The sequence below is a fragment of the Ruditapes philippinarum genome, unplaced genomic scaffold (assembly GCF_026571515.1).
Source record: "Ruditapes philippinarum isolate M1 unplaced genomic scaffold, ASM2657151v2 ctg184_1_1_1_1, whole genome shotgun sequence".
In the NCBI taxonomy this organism is placed as follows: Eukaryota; Metazoa; Mollusca; class Bivalvia; order Venerida; family Veneridae; genus Ruditapes; species Ruditapes philippinarum.
This window is the reverse complement of record NW_026863779.1, coordinates 232,239-251,920: the sequence shown is the minus strand read 5'-3', so window position 1 is coordinate 251,920 and position 19,682 is coordinate 232,239. Positions and strand designations below refer to the sequence as shown.

At 32.2% G+C, this 19,682-nt stretch overlaps 1 protein-coding gene across 4 annotated transcripts in view; it reads right to left on the bottom strand.

The window, feature by feature from the left end:
* LOC132723311 (peregrin-like) overlaps positions 1–19,682 on the bottom strand; it is a 43,467-nt gene that overhangs the window by 13,307 nt on the left and 10,478 nt on the right. For 2 of the 4 annotated variants that reach the window (XM_060707989.1, XM_060707988.1), the window contains exons 6-16: positions 17,019–17,147; positions 16,534–16,722; positions 16,003–16,126; positions 15,362–15,451; positions 14,783–14,899; positions 13,869–14,234; positions 11,106–11,675; positions 9,893–9,982; positions 7,792–9,276; positions 4,711–4,811; positions 3,972–4,114 (exon numbers count right to left, since the gene is read on the bottom strand). In XM_060707989.1, the coding sequence (XP_060563972.1) occupies positions 3,972–4,114; positions 4,711–4,811; positions 7,792–9,276; positions 9,893–9,982; positions 11,106–11,675; positions 13,869–14,234; positions 14,783–14,899; positions 15,362–15,451; positions 16,003–16,126; positions 16,534–16,722; positions 17,019–17,147 (3,404 nt within the window). The remainder of the gene's footprint in view (positions 1–3,971; positions 4,115–4,710; positions 4,812–7,791; positions 9,277–9,892; positions 9,983–11,105; positions 11,676–13,868; positions 14,235–14,782; positions 14,900–15,361; positions 15,452–16,002; positions 16,127–16,533; positions 16,723–17,018; positions 17,148–19,682) is intronic. The other 2 variants (XM_060707991.1, XM_060707992.1) reach the window with 2 other exon arrangements.

The following is a 19,682-nucleotide window of genomic DNA, read 5'->3' as shown; positions in this document are numbered from 1 at the left end:
ATATTTACTTGCAAGTCTTTATCATTTCTTTAAGATTTCTCATCCTAATTTTTGGACATATATTGTTATGATTATGCACTTTTACTATACGCATTCTATGTTTCCATTTTGAACAAATAAAAACTCAACCGAATGCAACAAAATAACCCAAACTACATAAAAAAAAAAAAAATCTACCAAGGTCTACATTACAAAAGTTTTTGAAATACACAATAAACACAAGCTGTTGTTTTTCCCTTTAAAATAAGGAAAGATACTGCTCTCAAATCTCTGCGGTTCTTACAACCCATGTATTTTGTTTTTAACATGAGAAAAAACAAATAGGGGAGAAAATAATTTATTTTGATTAATACTAAATGTTTTAAGCCCTTATTCTCCTCCTTAAAACATTAAATCTATTAACTTCACAAGAACTGCTCACAGAAAAGTGGGAAATAAACTTACAGATACATGGCGTTATTAACAAGTCTCAAAAGCTTGAATCATTACAGTCAACCACAAACGATTAGTAATAATTTGTGCAGAATGTTGATGCATACACCCTGATCCTTATCCAAACATGTAATAAAACTTCCCTAGTTGAATATTATGCTGTATAATGAAACTCAGGAAGATGCCTTAACTTTCTTAGAAATAAATAAAGACTGTTAAATATATACATTCTCAAATTAGTGCTGTTTTAGTTTGTTTTGTTTTATTTGGTTTAAGTCCAGTTTGTAAAAGTATTGAAAATTATACAAATGTTTGCACTTATTCAAAGGTAACTAGGAAATTGTGAGACAAAATTTGATATTCTACAAAAGATATCTTACAATATAGTCAAGTTGTAAAGCAGGGAAAATAACCTTAAATAACAATAATTTACAGCTCTACCTCCCTCTACTTAACCACTAATAGGAATTCACATATTTCAAAGAATTTAAAGTAGATAAATACAGATCAACATTTATAGAAAAACATTAATCTTTCTACAGAAATGTTAGAGCTAATTCTGGCACTAGGTCAGTAAGCCAGGAAGATGTAATGTCTAGGTGGGATCCTTGTGTGCGACCAAACTGTGCAGTTCTCTATTTCCACTACAACCATATCTAATTAATGTATAAACTACACTTAACAGCCCCATGTTACACATAAACTAGGATTTCATACGAGGATGTTTTGGCACTACCTCTAAAATTCAAGTCTGTATATTATCTACCAGACATAAACACTAGTGTGCATACTCTTTTATTATATATCAAATCTGCTTAGCGAGAATTGAAAATGTTTATCAAGTTTTTTTGTCAAAAATCCATTTTAAATGACTTACGAGAATTCTATTGGACTAACATAACATAAAGAAAATTTATACCAGTGCAGCTTTTCTTAAATATAAAGTTTGTTTTCATGACATACAAAATATGTTTTAAGCCTCATATAACTAAAATTCTTATCTTGGCCAGGTATGGTAACAACAGGGCCCTGGTGGATAGGGCCATAATGGCTCTAGATTGCGTATTTGATATCCACTGCCCTATGAGCAAACTTATAAGAATTTAACTAGAAATACGATATATCTTAGCTCAAAGTGTTGTTAGGTTCTCCTTATATTAGACCCTGTATTAGACTTTGTAAAATACTAACTCCCCCCACCCCTAAATGCCATACCGCCTGGCTGGGCAAATTTCGACCAAAGAGTGACAATCTCAATAAACTTGGTCAAGATCCACAAGATAATGCTACACATCAAATATCTAAGTTCCAGGCATTTGGTTTCATGAAAAGAACTTTTTAAAGGTTTTTATATATGACTCTATGTAAAACGAAGTGAATACATGATGGGCCAATTTTGGTTTTGAACAAACTAGGTAGTGCTCTTTGCTACACACAAAATATCTAAGATCTAGGCCTTGCACTTTTGAAGGTTTTTCCTTTATGACTCTTTGTAATATCAAATGGTACCCAGGGACAGGGCCAGTTTTGACTATTGGATCATGTTTTGAAAAAAACTTGTTAAAGGTAAACTAGACAATGCTGAATTATCTTAACTACAGACACTAGGGTTCGAGAAGTTTTCAATACCAGAGTGCAAGGTAAATCAAAATAGCCCCTGGCAGGACCCACTTTGACTATCTCAACAAACTTAGTAATGGTCCACTAGCCAATGCTTCAAATAATATTTAAAACCTAGACCTTGCAGTTATAGAGAAGATTTTTAAAGGGTTTAGGGAGACTATGTAAAATCATTAGTGAACCTCCAAGCAGTGCCACGAGATTTTCAGATTGCACTTTGAACTTCTGTTTTGAGCTTCTGTGATTCAGATATGCAATGAACAGGAACCGTCTTAACAGAGCTTCATACAACCTACATCCCAGACAAGTTTTATCAAATTTGGCCATGTGGTTAAGAGATGATGTCAATTGAAACAATTGTAGATAACTGACAGCAAAAGATTCTGAAAGCTGACCATGTGCTCAGGTTAGATTATTATGTACAGCATACAATGAAAGGAAATTCAATTTCAATTAAACAGTTATAGCCATTTAGTAATAAGTATCTTTCAAAGCATTTGAGCTAGGAATTTGTACAGATTTATTTATTCAAGTCAACTACATGTATTGCTAGTCTTACCAGTTTTTAACAAAATGTTTAGTTTTTTTTACCAAGATTGATATTATCCAAACCTGCAGTTTCCCAACTAAAGATGTTTGATGTAATGTTCCTAACAATGGTCCATTAAACTATCCCTGTACTATATCTAACAATGGATACATTAGTAGTGAAATAATGGCTACATTATCATTTCCTATCCACCTGCATTATTATATAAATCATACAAGTTTTTCTTAAAGCAAAAAACATTTTATTTCCTTCCTAAATTGGTAGAAGATTTATAATGTGTATGACACATACCTCTTTAAAACAATTGAGGCCACAAACTCATCAAGGCAACATAACCAAAATACTTTATCATGTGGTCATATTGGAGTCAAATACCCGCAGAAATATTCAAATACTAATTATACAGAACCACTAAAAATATAAGATAAATATATTTCAAATTGATTTGCACCAATGCTCAAAAGCATTGTGAAGTTTTTATCACTTCCTATCATATCTAAAATGGATATTAAAAAAATGGCTCATCTAACCACAGAAAGCAATCATAACATATTCCGTGGTATTTTGACATTATAAGAGTGCTATAAAGCGATTTAACATCCAGCCTCTGTGGTCTATGTGGTTTAATGCATCAGCTTGGTGACGTCATATCCTTGCTCGTTAACCCAATACCTGCACTATTAGATCAGCTTGCTTATTTCATACATCAAATATGATCACCTTTGAAACATACAAACATGCTCCACTCTCTTTTTCTCTCCTTTTACCTTGACATACAGTTTTATTTTGTGTTTATACGAATTGTGGTTGCAGCAATACCTCCACATCCGGGAACAAAAAAGCTTTTGCATTTACACTTTCTCAAATATAAACAAACCTGACAGAAAATATCATTTTCAGTTATAAATTGTAATATTCCTGTCTGATCCCTATCTTACCTAGTTCATTAAAGGTCACAATGTACCTATATCAATCAGGACTACCAGAATCAGGATGTGGTAAAACTGTTGGTTTGCAAGCAAGTCCTTTACATATGCAAAAAATATCTTCTGATAAACAACATGATTGTGCATGAGTTACTTTTCCTTTGCTATTAAGTTAATATTTGCTAGATATGTAATACATCTATAGCTTATTTGTCATTGCAGAGAACTATAAAGTTTTAATTAAATATTATCCAAGGGTAGAAATATAAATATTAATAAGGATCAATAAATATCATACAGTTAGGTTAGTCTTCCAACACAGAATAAAGATTATTTTTGTTCCTCTAAAGAAATATATACAATGTATACACACATCCATACATAACAAGCATTATATAAACCTTACAATTTAAATAGAATGTTAAAATCAAGCAAAAACTGACCATGTTCTCTTGGTATCAAAGAACAATACAAGGTAGACTAGTTCATCAAATCGTTTCTGCATGGCAAGCACTTCTTCTGGTGGGACAGGAATTGGTACACCATTATGGAAATATCCCGTCTTTGGCATCTTTGGATTAATTATCTGAAATCAGTAATTAACAATATGATTACTGGTAAAATAGTATAGAGTCAGCCTACCAGCCTAGTTGGCTGTTTATGCAGTGATTGCAGTCTGACCATGCTTCTGGCTGTTTATTATTTTGCTTGATCAATTATAGAGATAGCATAATTTTTCACAATCAATAAAATCTCCCTATTTGACATAGGAAAACATTCATAGTAACACAGAACTAGCAATTTTTTGTGTGGAAAGTTGCCTTTTTTAACTTATATTAGAGCACACTGTCTACATTAATCAGACATTGTAGAATTCATATAATCTGATGAAATATTTGTATTAACTAGTGTTAATACATAATGCTCAAAAAAGGCAGTCTTAAGTTTGTAACAGAATGTAAACATATAGCAGTGAGCTATCAATTAAGGTGTCAACATCTAAACCCAGGGATTGCGACTGAGGTCAAAATCAGTCCTAACTAGTGTCTGTAAAACTGACCAGAGAAGTTCAAATAACCTACAAACCTGCTTCACAATCATGCTTAGATAGGTTGTAAAAATAGGTAGGTATAAAAACTTGATTTGGTTGTAAAAATAGGTAGGTATAAAAACTTAACTTACCAGTGCAGGGTACCAGGGATAACCACGACATTTGGCCCAAACCAAATCAAGAGGTTCAAGAGGGATTTCATCGCTATCAAAACTACCTCTACGTCCACGACCTGTGAAGATAATATGATAATGTTCAAATGTGAAACAAATAACGCTATATTTGAAGACAGGCATACCAAAAGCAACAACATTCAAAGCACATCAATAATAGTCTTAAAAACTAAAAGGTCACTCAAAGCACAAAATTAAACCTGTAAGTAACTGACCATCTACTATAAACAAATACATAAAAGCTATCAATGAAATCTTTTGATTCATTTTTATGTTTAAGCAACTGTAACTAAATTGGTAACTATTTCATATACTCATTAAAACAGGACACCTTTTTTGCATGCCAAAAGAGAGGTTTGACTGTATTCAGAAGTTAAATGACAATGCAAAGAAATTACAGTCAACCAAAAAACAGTAGATAAACAAAGAAATTGGTTTTCTATTTCTGTGACTTGTTATATCTTCTACTTCCTCTGTTATCATACACAAGAGAACAGATCATGCCAGTAACACCATGGCACACACTTTGTAAACAATAACACTAACACAATTAATGATTCATTTTTTTTTCTCATTTAAAACAGAAAAAATTATAATGCACTTTCTAAACTCTAGGCTCAGTTTAGTGCCTTACAATTAATCAAGGAAAAGTATCTTTTTACAGTATCAGAATTACAAGGCAAATTGTACTAAATCCATACTGTATGGATTTCAGGGAAACAATTGTAAACTAAATTATAGTTCTTCAAGAATTTTAATCTTTATTTAAAATGACATTGGTGTTGCTGAAACTTTTATTATATTAGAAAATGCAATTATTAGCATGCTTCTTCTACAAAAAAAGAGATAAAAAAACAACAACAATTAAACTTTATGTATGATATTCTACCTTTTGCATATGAAGTATAGGTTCTATGTGCATACGGTTCATGTATATCGGTAATATATAACTGTTGCAAAAACTCTTTTTATACTCTTATTTAGATCAGCAGTGAAGTGATTACATTTAGACAATACAAGACAAAACAACATCTTTTTATCATATAAATTCTTATTTCTAACCACAAGAATTTGCAAAGTAAGTAATAAAATATACAGCCAAGATAGTTTACTCTCTAATGAAACTGTTAAAAAAATACCCAATAAAAAAACCCACACTTTTTGTAAAACAAATTCTGCTGAAAATGAAACCAGATTTATCATTATCTTTCAGCAAAGAATACTATAAATTTAACAATGGTTTTTATAACAGAAAATTGATAACTGAGAATTGTACACATCTTATGACAACCAAAGTATATTAACTTGATGCTTCAAGAATAAAAGCTTATTTCAGGATTTTTTGAAAAATTATAATAATAAAATCAGACCTGCAAATAAAATATATTTGATAATTGTTTGCTCTGAGTAAGTGTAATTCAACTGACAAATTTACAGACTAAACAAATTAATTATCCTTTGTTAAATTAAAATTTGACAAACATTTAAAAATTCAAGACAACATGCAAATCAAAAATGTCATGCAAATTTTCCAAAAATGTAAATTGTCATGCAATTTTATTTTGTTTCAAGTTCATGCAAAACATGAATCTTAAAAGAATACAATATAGCCCTGATCAACAAAATATTGTATAACATAAAATAATACCAAATTAATAGCAAAATTTATAATTAACAAAAAATGGCCCCTTTTTCATATCTGTATTACTGGTCTGAGGTAAAATGTTAAATTTAATGAGGTCAAGGAATGTCACATTTAAGCACTTAAATATATAAGTAGTAATGTGAAGGTAACTTCAGAAATCACGTAAATACATTAAAAGTTGTGTTATTTTCCCATAAACTCTTAATACCCTTATTTTTTGCTATTATCAAATACAATACAAATCTGTTCTTGAACTCAAATCAAGAAAAACACGTAAACACCACCATTAATTCAGCATTTTTCGTCAGAAGATTTTATGATTTACGTAAAATGTAAGGAATTTTCATTTTAAAAAACTTAATTTACGGATGCACATAATTAACAAAGGCATGCGATATGAAACTGTAAACATTAACATGTTATCAATAAGAACAAGGTAAACAGATTAATTTATTATTTTGCTGACTGAGAAATATTCTAGACAGTAAAAAAAAACAGTTCATCTGTACTCTGGCAGAAAGGTGAAAATTTGTTAAGTACAAATTATTCTTGAGCAAAAAACTGACAGAAGATCAGTGTTTTGTCAATACTTGATTATGAAAACAAACTTGACTCCCCTGTTTTAAATTTCATCAAAAGCTTATGTTAAGAAAGAATTCTGATAATTTTCTTTTATGAAAATTAATTCAGTTACTGTTTTGAAGTTTACAATGATATTTCCATAAATTTATTATCAACAGGCAAATTTATGAAATTAAAGTCCTTTAATTTTATAAAAAGAACGTTTCATGCATTTTATAACTAGTTTTTTGTCTGCATTTGAAACCAGAGCCTTTATACAAATAAACCTGGAGGGTAAGATTTTAAAACACATTGCACTTTCCATGATATACAGATGTGTTATTTTTGTTCACATTATGATGAAATATTATGCAAATATCACATTAAGAGCAAATCCCTTGCAGCATAAAAGATACTGTCTTACATTCCCACAGCTTATCATAAACATCTTATACCACTGGATAAACATCATGTTAAGAAAGCATAAACATTCAGAAAAAAAGGGAGCAAAAACACTCACTAAAATCCCTAGCTCACTTTCCCTTCAAAATAAACACATCTCATAATGAATGTCAGAATTCTATATATTTTTTCTCACCTAATTTCAACTTTTATATTTAAACAGCTCACTCCCCAAACCCCCACTTTCTATTGTACATTGAACTATTACCAGGATTATTATTTTAAAAATTCTAATCCTAATGAAAACAATTTTTCTTGACAAATCAATTAACCTGAAAAACAAAATTTTCAAAACAAGGAAATCAAAACTGAAAGCATTTAACCAACAGAACAACTTTTGAACATGGGTAACTTAAAACTTTGGCAGTTACCTATCCCCGAGTGACAGTCATCTGCTTGGTCTTTTTCTGGTCCATATTTCCTTCTTTGTTTCAGACAAGGTTCTATATTCCAGCTGTCATGCAATCTCCTTAATGACTGTTTCTTCTTTTGATCCATCTTTAATTTCTGTATCAATTTTTGTTCTACATTTAGCTGGTCAACAAAATCACAAATGCATTCAGATTTGTCTGTGATTACATTATAAGTTTTATCATCAGATTTGACTGTTTCAATCTCTATTTCTGGGGAGTATTTCTTTACAGCATTCTTGTATACTTGTCTGTTTCCTGGCTGACTCTTAGCTTCTATAGTGTTGTCTTCAACAGGCCTTTGAGCAAACATGGAAACTTTGTTTTTATTTGTTAGCTTGTATATCAAGTCTGGCATTTGATTGTTTCCAAACATTGTAGTTTTACTTTGCTTTCTACCTCTTCTATACTTCAAATTTCCTTCATCCATAGCTCTGTTACAAATGTTCTTTATTTTTATGTCATCTTGCTCAGCCTTGGGACTGACAATATCTTTTGAAAGTTTGCTATTCCCTCTTTGCATTTCTGAGGTGATAGTAACCACTCTTTTCTCAGCGCCGTTTCTTAATTTCAATATTTGATCCTGTCTTGTTATAGGTGACCCTCTTTTCATATCTGTATGTAAGTCATTCATTATGGATCCTGAAGTGCATTCGGCAATTACATCTTCAGTATATTCTTTTCTTTCAACACTGTCAGTTGAATCATATCTAATTGTGTCAATAATGTCTCCAAGAGCTCTGAACTTGTTCTGCCTTTTATTTACTGGTTTAGATGGAATAACAAGTAAATTTGAACAGAAACTGTCTCTTATCTTTTTTGTAGACTTTTTGACAGACCCATCTGTACATGAGTATGACATTCTTATACTGCTACCAGCCTTGTCTACATTATTCTTCTTGGCTCTAAAAAGATCATCATAAAGATTCTCATCCATGTTAGGTAAGTCATCATACACCGTCCACACTTGCTGCGGACTTTTATTTCCTTCACTTACAAGACTTGGACTCTGAAGACCATCATACACTTCAATACATTTATCTTCAATAACCACCTTTTCTTTACTTCCTGTTTCACCCTTGTGAGCATCATGTATAGTCTCAATAGCATTATCTCCTCCCCCAAGCTGATCCCTTATTTTGTACCTTTCTTCATTTTCTTTCTCAGTGTCTGTTCCTACTTTATTACTTATTTCATTAGCTAAGCTATTTATAACATCATCTGCCTGAATTTCCTCAGTTTTTCTTTGTAGACTTACATTATTCTTGCTTGTCATTTTATTTCTCTTTAACATATTTCTTAGGGACTGTCTGGTACTTGGTTTAATCAGATTCTGAAATCCTTTCAAAAGACCTGAACTATTTTTGTTCAAACTTATTTGATTATCTGATTCTGACTTTGATATTCCAGTTACCTTGGTATTCTTTATTACTCTAGCTGATAATCCTGTGGCAAATAAACATTGTTCTAAAGAGTAAAATACATCTCTCATAGATATTTCTTATCACCATTTAATCCTCTGGTCAACTGTAACAATCTGACAATAATATGTAGCACACATAAATATACAAAAGAAATCAATCCACATGTACATAAAACATCAGTTCAAAATGATAAAAAAATACCATATATAATTCAAGCTTCTCCATCACAATGTTAATAAATTGAAAATATGGTTCCCAAAGCATTCCTTCTTTATAGAAATATGCCCAAAATACATCTAATGTACGTGTCATTTTAAATGATAGAAATGACTTCAATTTCAAATAATTTTCTTAGTCAAATCTCACTAATGATACATTTCTCATTTGATTTTTTAGGAAGAATATTAGAAAAGTTAGACTGAATAGCAAGAGATCAAGTTTGCAACCCCCGGATTTATAGAAAAACAAATTTACAGTCATACTGAACCATGTAAACAAGATATATTTCCACTGATTTATACTCGGAATGCTCTGGAAACCTTTCCCACAGCCACAAAAAGCTTTTTAAGTAGTGCAAATAATTAGAGGTGTTAATGTGATCATTATTGTTTGTATTAAGTGTAGGGAACGCAGCTCACCTGAAGACCGTTTAGTTGTGTTGTCACCTGCGTCCTCGCTGCACTCACTATCTGTGTAAAGCTGCTGCATTGTGCCCGAAGTGCTTAACTCTACCAAAAACAGGAAGCAAGCAAACATATAGAGAGAGAAGCATGCACAAAATGCTGACAAATTCAAGGTTTTAACAGAACACTGATGTAACTTGTTCTCTTCCACTTCATTAAGATACATCAATGTTACGTTGAAACTTTGATCAATATATATGTCTATCAGGTTTAGTAAAATATGTTCAAGAGAATACAAACTGGAACACCCATGACACAAAGCGTTGTCTTTATCCATATGTCATTGAATTTTATTCAAAGATGAAAGCTGTTTAATAACAAAATAATTATTTACAGCAAAGCCAATTCAATATGATAAGAACATCAAAATAATAGTCTGTATGTAAAAGTGATCTTTAAAAACTTCTTTTCATATTTTGAGCACTTTCTGCTCAGGTGAGCTAAAAAAAAGAAGGAAAAACTGAACACAATTAACATTAAAAGAAAATCTTAATGTGCAACACTTGAAAGCTATGCTTCACCAAAACTACATGCAGTCATTTTTTAAATTATACATCAGTGTTTTATTTTGTCAAATTTCAGCTTTTTTTTGTGAGAATAAAGTTAAAGTAATACTCTAATAGCAACTGATGTTTCGACATTTTTTCTTTCCTTTCCTTTCTTTCTTTTTCTTCTTTTCTTTTTTTGGATGGCTTATGACTATTGCATATAATCATTCTACTTTAAATAAATATTAATATGTAATTTTGGTGAAAGGTACACATGGCTATTTTTAGAAGCATAAAAGTGAGAAAGCAAAATACACAATACATCACAACCTTAACATAAAATAAAAACACATAAGCCTTACACACCTTGTAAAAACACAGAACATTGAAGTAAATATGGTTTTCAAGGGCATGTATAAAATAAGATGATGAAATTATAAGGAAATATAAACATCTTCGATTTATTTCGCCAGATATACTGTCAAATATGTTAATGCATGCAGCCATGCCATGCATCCTGCATAACTCATGCTTACCTATAAAACTTTAGGAAGAATCAATCTAAACAATGTTTTACTCGGTACATTATACAAATAGGACAACTGAATAACTATTATTACACACTGGCTCTAAAGATTAACTCCAGGTTAACACTAAGCTTTTGATAAATAAAAACTTACCAGATCTACTATCACTTGATCCAGTACTTGAAGAGTCAGAGAGGGATTCATCACTACTGCTCATACCAGATGTACTTTCTGACTCGGAAGAGCTGCGGATATGGTCACCAAGCCTATATGTCATAAAATTGTCTCGCCTAGTAATATCAGGTGGTTCTGAGAATGATGGCAGTGGTTCAGTTACAGACATTGTCCTCTTTGGTGGAGATGGAACCGAATCTAAATTCTGCATTCCTATTGCACTAGCAGAGCGTTTACGTACCCCGGGGCTGCGAGGGGACTTGCCAGGGGACGGGATCATAAGTTCAAGCACAGGGGGCTGTGGGGAATCCGATGCATTCTTATCTTTATCTTGGATCTTGACCTTAGGCGGTCTACCTGGTTTTCTTGGTGGAGTATTAGTTGTATTTGTTGCATCTTTAACTGCTTCTTTCTTCAATCCTTTCTTGCTGAAGAGAACAGCCGTCCGTCTGTTTACCCCTGGTGTAGGAGTTGATGCAGATGAATGATCGGACTGAACACTTGTAGGTGTTCCTGGTTTATTTTGATCTTCACTGTTTGTCTTGTCATCTACAATTACGTAAAATGAAAAAAAAATTCTATTACCATCAAGATTTAATTTCATTACTTGCAAATATACACTTAGAATTTTAATAGGGTTACCAAATTTTAGCATGACTCCAACATACTTTTAAATATCATTAATTTCCTTGGATTTTGTTAAACATTTATTAAACTAGAACTATCACTAAATGTGATTAATACCCCCACAAGTCTGCTTCGGAAATGAGGATGTTACTAGTAAGAGAATACCTTGTAAAATAATTGAAACATAGAGTTATGGTTGTGGGCAATTAAAGATAATTGTGGTTAATGTATGTTGCATTTCCTTTCAATGTTGTTGGCCATTGATGAAGTTTAATTGAATTACTCTGTAATAAGCCAGAAAGACAAAGAAAAAGAACAAAGGGCAATAACTCTTTAAATACTGAAGATAGAGTTATAGTTCTTGTGCACTGCACTTCCTCTTATTGTGCTTGACCATTGTATGAAGTTGTTTTGAATTCCAACCAGTAAGTTTTAAGTTATGCTCCGGACAAGGAAAAGTATCAAAGGGCAGTAACTCTGTATTTTGTCAAAATGGAGTTATGGCTCTTGTGCACTGCACTTCCTTTGAATGCCCTTGACAACTGTATGAAGTTGTTTTGAATTCCAAACAGTAGTTTTCAAGTTATGCTCTGGACAAGGAAAAGTAACAAAGGGCACTAACTCTGTAATTAGTCAAGATGGAGTTATGGTTCTTGTGCACTGCACTTCCCCTTATTGTGCTTGACCATTGTATGAAGTTGTTTTGAATTCCAACCAGTAGTTTTCAAGTCATGCTCTGGACAAGGAAAAGTAACAAAGGGCAGTAACTCTGTAATTAGTCAAGATGGAGTTATGGTTCTTATGCACTGCACTTCCTCTCAATGTGCTTGACCATTGTATGAAGTTATAATGAATTTCAACAATAAGTCTTCAAGTTATGGTCCGGACAAAAGAAAGCAATGGAAAAGTAACAAAGGGCAATAACTCTGTAATTAGTCAAGATGGAGTTATGGTTCTTGTGCACTGCACTTCCCCTTAGTGTGCTTGACCATTGTATGAAGTTGTTTTGAATTCCAACCAGTAGTTTTAAAGTCATGCTCTGGACAAGGAAAAGAAACAAAGGGCAGTAACTCTGTAATAAGTCAAATGGAGTTATGGTTCTTGTGCACTGCACTTCCTCTCAATGTGCTGGACCATTGTATGAAGTTATAAAGAATTCCAACAATTAGTCTTCAAGTTATGGTCCGGACAAAAGAAAGCAATGGAAAAGTAATAAAGGGCAATAACTCTGTAATTACTTTATATAGAGTTATGGTTCTTATGCACTGCACTTCCTCTCAATGTGCTTGACCATTGTATGTAGTTATATTGAATTCCAACCATTAGTCTTCAAGTTATGCTCCGGACAAAAAAAAGAAGGCAATTGAAAAGCAACAAAGGGCAATAACTCTGTAATTACTTTAGATAGAGTTATGGTTCTTGTGCACTGCACTTCCCCTTATTGTGTTTGACAATTGTATGAAGTTGTTTTGAATTCCAACCAGTAGTTTTCAAGTTATGCCACGGACAAGGAAAAGTAACAAAGGGCAAATAACTCTGTAATTAGTCAAGATAGAGTTATGTTTCTTACGCACTGCACTTCCTCTCAATGTGCTTGACCATTGTATGTACTTATATTGAATTCCAACCATTAGTCTTCAAGTTATGCTCCGGACAAGGAAAATGCAACGGACAAAAAAAAAGCAATGGAAAAAGCAACAAAGGGCAATAACTCTGTAATTACTTTAGATAGAGTTATGGTTCTTGTGCACTGCACTTCCCCTTATTGTGTTTGACAATTGTATGAAGTTGTTTTGAATTCCAAACAGTAGTTTTCAAGTTATGCCTCGGACAAGGAAAAGTAACAAAGGGCAATAACTCTGTAATTAGTCAAGATAGAGTTATGGTTCTTGTGCACTGCACTTCCTCTCAATGTGCTTGACCATTGTATGTAGTTATATTGAATTCCAACCATTAGTTTTCAAGTTATGCTCCGGACAAGGAAAATGCAACGGACGTCTGGACCGACCGACCGACCGACCGACCGACCAACCGACCGACCGACCACCGGGTGACTCCTATATACCCCCCCAAACTTCGTTTTTGGGGGTATAATAATTCAGAATTTAAACTCACCTTGCTTTCCAGGATCCAATTCTGAATCAGTTCTTATACTGAGACCTCTGCCACGACCTCTTCCTCTACCACGCCCACGACCTCTTCCGGGAGTACCTCGTCCAGGTGTGCCTGTAGCACCTTTTTCTAATGATTTTGATGATGGAATACTTGGACCTTTCCGCAATATGCTTCCTTTTTGACCTTTAGGACTTTTTGGGCTGAGTGGGGTTTTGGGAGATTTCGGTCCAACATGTTTTTCTGATGGTGCTGGAGATTTTGGGATCTTGAGAGACTTTGGGGGAGATTTGTTCCTGGTATCTTTTCTCACAGGGGAAGCTGTTCTACTACTTGAATCTACTGATCCATCATCATCCTCCTCTGATGCTAAAATATAACCAGTAAAAACTGTACATACTTGTGTTGACAAGAAAATTGTTTATCTAATTGTTTCTGTCAAATATTCAGTGCTGTTTAATGTATTTGTAAATGTTGTTTTTTTTATTATATAAATAATGAATATACTCAATAATCAATCTGAAAAAGATATGACAGTATATAATAATAATATCTGTCATATGTTGCGGTTCAGATTGGAATATCTGTCCCTCAGGAATCCACCCATGGGTAAATCTAACAGAAATGCCAGTCTGATATGCAAGAAAAAACTATATGTAACCTAATGTTTACAGTTAACACATTGGCATGAAACCTTACTGTCACCTTATAAACTAACACTAGACTAAACATACGAACACATTGGCATAAAACCTTACCAACACCCTATAAACTTGCACTAGACTAGATCCTAGACTAATGATCTTTATGCCGAGATTAAATAAAGAAATCTACTTCTTAAAATTATAACATTGTTTAGGATGATTCAGTCAAGGGTCAAACTAATGACCTCACAACAATATGATGAAGTAATTTACCAGTATCCTGGACACTCTCTTCCATATCACTGTTTGGAATGCCTTTCTGTATTGCCAACTTCTTACGTACTTTTATAATCTCTCTTCTTATCCTCTTTGCCAGCTTCGACTTTCTCTCTAAAACAAAATTAATTCATACATATATATTTTCTATTTTTCAATAAAAAGGCCTTTATTTCCTAGTGTTTATTCTTACCTTGTATGTCATGAAAGGAAGCTTTATATGATGTTACATAGTTTGCTATTGGAGCTAATTAATTTAAACCCAACACCTCCAGCACAGCTACTTGTTAACACTGCAGACACATTTTTATATCTATCTTTTTTATTTAGATATACTATCATTAAGGGTAGGGTTCACAAAAAACTGGGGAAATTGAAGAATGAGAAGAACTCCCTATTCTATTCCTATGAACAGATAGCTCCTCTTACATATGTAAACTTTCTACACACTTCACTCTGATTTACGTTTTATACATATCAGCAAATTTTATATATAGAATCATATATACATTGCAATCTTTACTCAAAATAAAATCTGATTATGATCCACTAAATAAAAGCATAACATTAACTTACTAGATAGACTAGCCATATCCATTTTCTCCAGTAATATTCTAAGTTGCTCATCTAGAGGCAAATCATCTTTGCTTTCCAGGAATGTGTCAACTGAAACATAGATAAATAAACATGTAAAATAATTTCATGTTTTTAACATTATAAATTTGTCAAATAAAAATAATTAAATTTATTAAGTGTACAACAAAATTATAAGACAAGAAACGATTTTGTTAATGTAATTCCAACATAACATAAATTATTAGAACAATGAGCATGTTTTTTTTATTAATTTGCAGACACAGTTTTTAAAATATATGAAACTATCTTTCACTTTTAATCTTTATCTTGATGAATGCCATTAATTGACAAAAAACGATCAATACATAAGGTATCAAGGTACCCTACACCAAATCTGGTGTCCAACTTCCTTTCCTTCTTAACATAGTTTCAATTTTTATATGCAATACTTGACAAAAGAGAACATATATTCATCAGAATAATCATTTCTGCTAAAACTGATACTTTAATCTAAAATTATTGTTGTTTATAATTCTTTTAAAATTTTGAAAAACATAACAAACTCTATCAAATCAGAATAGCAATAACAAATACATATTCAAGTTATGATGCGAATGGGAAAAAAATCATTGTTCACTTACAATCTTCAAGTATCACAGGTTCTTTCTTTTGTTCCTGTGGTGGATCAGGTAGATGGAGACCTGTATCGGGATCATACCCGACCCTTTCCGCTGTACGTCTTGCCGATCGTATAATTGCTCCTCCCTGTAAACACCATAATTATCAAATACATGTCAACGCATGGAGGGAAGCTGAACCATCCAATGTATTGCAAAGGCACGTAAGAATTAGATTCACAAATTTTTCTCTCCAATATATTTACGCTCTTTAAACAAATCAAAGGCCATTCACATATAATGTTTCAATGTAATAGCTTTGTAATAAAGTAAATAGCCATAAATAAAAACTTAACTAAAAAGTTTTAAAAAGTGGAACTAAAAGAGTGAAGACCTAAAATATTCCTATGTGCAGTGACAAGCATTTGGCTTGATAGTCACAAGGAAAACTGGGCAGACCGCTTGTGTATGATTAAGATTTAGCCCAGTGTTTGGAAGAAGCAATCTTGATTTTATGGTCAAACATTCCGCGATCCTGTAACTAAAACAACATACCTGGTCTCGTAACTTGATGGCTGCTTTATAAAACACTGTGTCCTTGGCATTGTACGATATACAATTTCTAACAACTAGGTCAAAGTCTGCCTCAAAATCATCCATTGTTTTATATTTTTGTTCTGAGATCTTTACCCTCATTGTAGCAAAATCCATCGGGTGCTCAATATGATTGTAATAATCTGGTACCTAAAAGTTAAAATTAAAAATATGAACAATATAATCTTTTTGTATCTTAACTTGTTATGCACTCATAATTGTCTTTTACAGAACTTTTTACAGTCTATCTTCATCATAATGTATTGGCATCAAGTGACAATCATACCATTCACTTTTGGCTAATTTACTTCAGACTAGGTTTGATAATGTTGCTAGAATCTAAATACAAGTGGAAATAATTCTGCATATTAATCATACACAAACCTGATTTCAAAATAGGACAGCATAACTACATTTTTTTTTCAAAATAATTTTCAACACTTTACCTCCTTTCTATTAACAGGCTCAGAGAAAATTCTATTTGTGTCCACATCAACAAGTTGATCTAAAGCATTACGGAGAAGGAAGGCAAAGGGCTGCAACTTTAATTCTGTTGCCATCTGATGTAGACGTAACTGTAAATAATAGTTCACTACATGAATAAAATATAATGGCTAACTATTTACTTTTTTCAATTGATGAAAATTGTTTTCCAGTATTCCTGTGAAACAATATTTTATGTGATAAAATCCCCAAAACCTCTAAAGAATGCTTAAGTACTTCATTAAGTTCAAATATACTACAATTGGTAAACCAATATACTTTTATTTCATCTTAGAATTTTAATACTTCGTAAAGAGCAGGGATTTATGAATGCATGAAAATTTTAGCAAAGATGCACAATCAACAAAATTTTATCAAGTCAGATGGGCTTAAATTTTCTATATGTCTGAAGAATTCCAAAATGGAAACAGGCACATGAATAAAAGTCAGTCAGTATTCAATTTTTTATCAAAAGCATAACAGGTGGGCAAGAACAGGAGGGTAAATTTGTATGAACTACAATTAACCCTGTGATTGCTGGGTATGATACACAACAGGTTATATACCCATTGTCTGAAGTCATGCAAGAATTGAAATATTTTTTTGTAGATTACAGTGATTTATGAGGATTAATGACAATAACAGACTATTGGGGCATGTAACACACTTCCTAGCCTCTCTATAGAACAAATTAACAGTGAACTTCATGTACCTAAACAACATCAAGAGAACCGAAAATACATTTCTGAATCTAATCAAACATCTTTAGTTAACTGTTTCAAATTCTTTCAAAATGAATTTCTGTCACAAATGGTAGTTTTTTTTATTTTTATATAAAGTAAATTAAACTTGGCTTTCAAATTCCCATTCTTAAAAAAACAAAAAACAAAAAAGACCAGCAAATGTCAGAATATCTTAATCTCTCATACAAAGTTTCATAGATCAGATGCATGTTCTTGTCACACCCATTTAATTTTAATGAACAAACAAACGTGCATTCATATGAAAAAAGTTTGTGTTACAAATTAGTGAATTCAAATTTTTTCACTTTCATAATATAAAATTTCTTTAGTTTTAATCATTCAAAGTACCGGATACAATAAAATTATTTATTCATGTTATTAATCCATGAAATAAAATCATATGCAAAAAAACATCAAAAATATACATTCCTTAAACTATAAAATATTAATTAAAGTTCTATCAATTAATTAATTTTTTTGATCAAATTTCAGGTGCATTTACATATATCCCTAATCAAAAATACCTTAAAACATAAACCAGGATCGAGCTTGCAAAATTTACGATCGTGAAATCTGCCAAAATCATTCATAAAAACTCCCTGTCTTATCGTTACAGACCCAGTGCAACATAGCAAATTAGATATAATCTGCACAAAACTGCAATATATATGAAATAAAACCATACGATAAAATCAACATTTTTCAGAGGTATGTACATGCAGTTTAAGATGGTTATCACTGATACAGTAGTTTCAGTATCTTACTCTAATTAAATATCAATTAGAAATGGGCTATTTAGTCTGACTCTCACCTGTTTAAGGTGTCACGATACCTGATTAATGCTGATCAAGCAAATATTATAACTACTGCAGCTGTCAATCAAAATATGAACCCGATAATCTTTTGTGGCTCTATTTTCAAACTTTTTTTTCTTTCAATTTTTTACTTCCCTAAACAAATATGATAAAGAATACATCAATTTTTTTCTTTGAAAAATGAATGATTTTGCACCACATGGTCCATATTATAAACAAGGTTAACCAAACAAACAAATAAGCTTGAAATTTATAATTTGGTTAGATTTTTTGTCCGGATATTTTTAAGGCATATTTTTTAGTATAAAAGTCTGACAATTGAACAGTAAAGGTCACTTCAAACTTACAAACAATTTTATAACTATGGGTTATGACTATGATTACCACAGAAATATACTGTGTGAGGACAGATTCGGTAAACATTATATTTTGTAGAGTGGAAGTTTTTGAGTAAATACTATTGTGCCTTCTTCACTAAATGACTGTTACATAAAACTCAATTAAATTACAGGATCTTCACTTTTATATATTTCTGGTAGAAGGATGCCTTGAATTTGATTTCAGTTGCCAAGTAAAGTTCCCTTGAAACTGCATTTGTTTCAATAATTTCATGCACAATTCTTTGAGTTGAAACCTATCATTATTTTAGGTATAAACTGAATTCTATTAACTGAATCCTGATAACACTGAGAGAAGTCAAAAACATATGAGCCTCGCCATGACAAAACCAACATAATACGTTTGTGACCAGCATGGATCCAGACCAGCCTGCGCATCCGTGCAGTCTGATCAGGATCCATGCTGGTCACTTACAAACCCTATAACAAGTAGAGAAACTGATAGCAAACAGCATGGATCCTGATCAGACTGCACAGATGCGCAAGCTGGTCTGGATCCATGCTGGTCGCAACCCATTATGTTAGTTTTGTCATAGCGCGGCTCATATCTTCTATAATAGGTACTAAATATATATAGCCTTCAACTTTAACATGACAAAAAATGTGTAAATTAAAACATTAAGACTGTTTTTGCATGTAAATGTCCTGACAAATTTGTCAAACAATGTGTC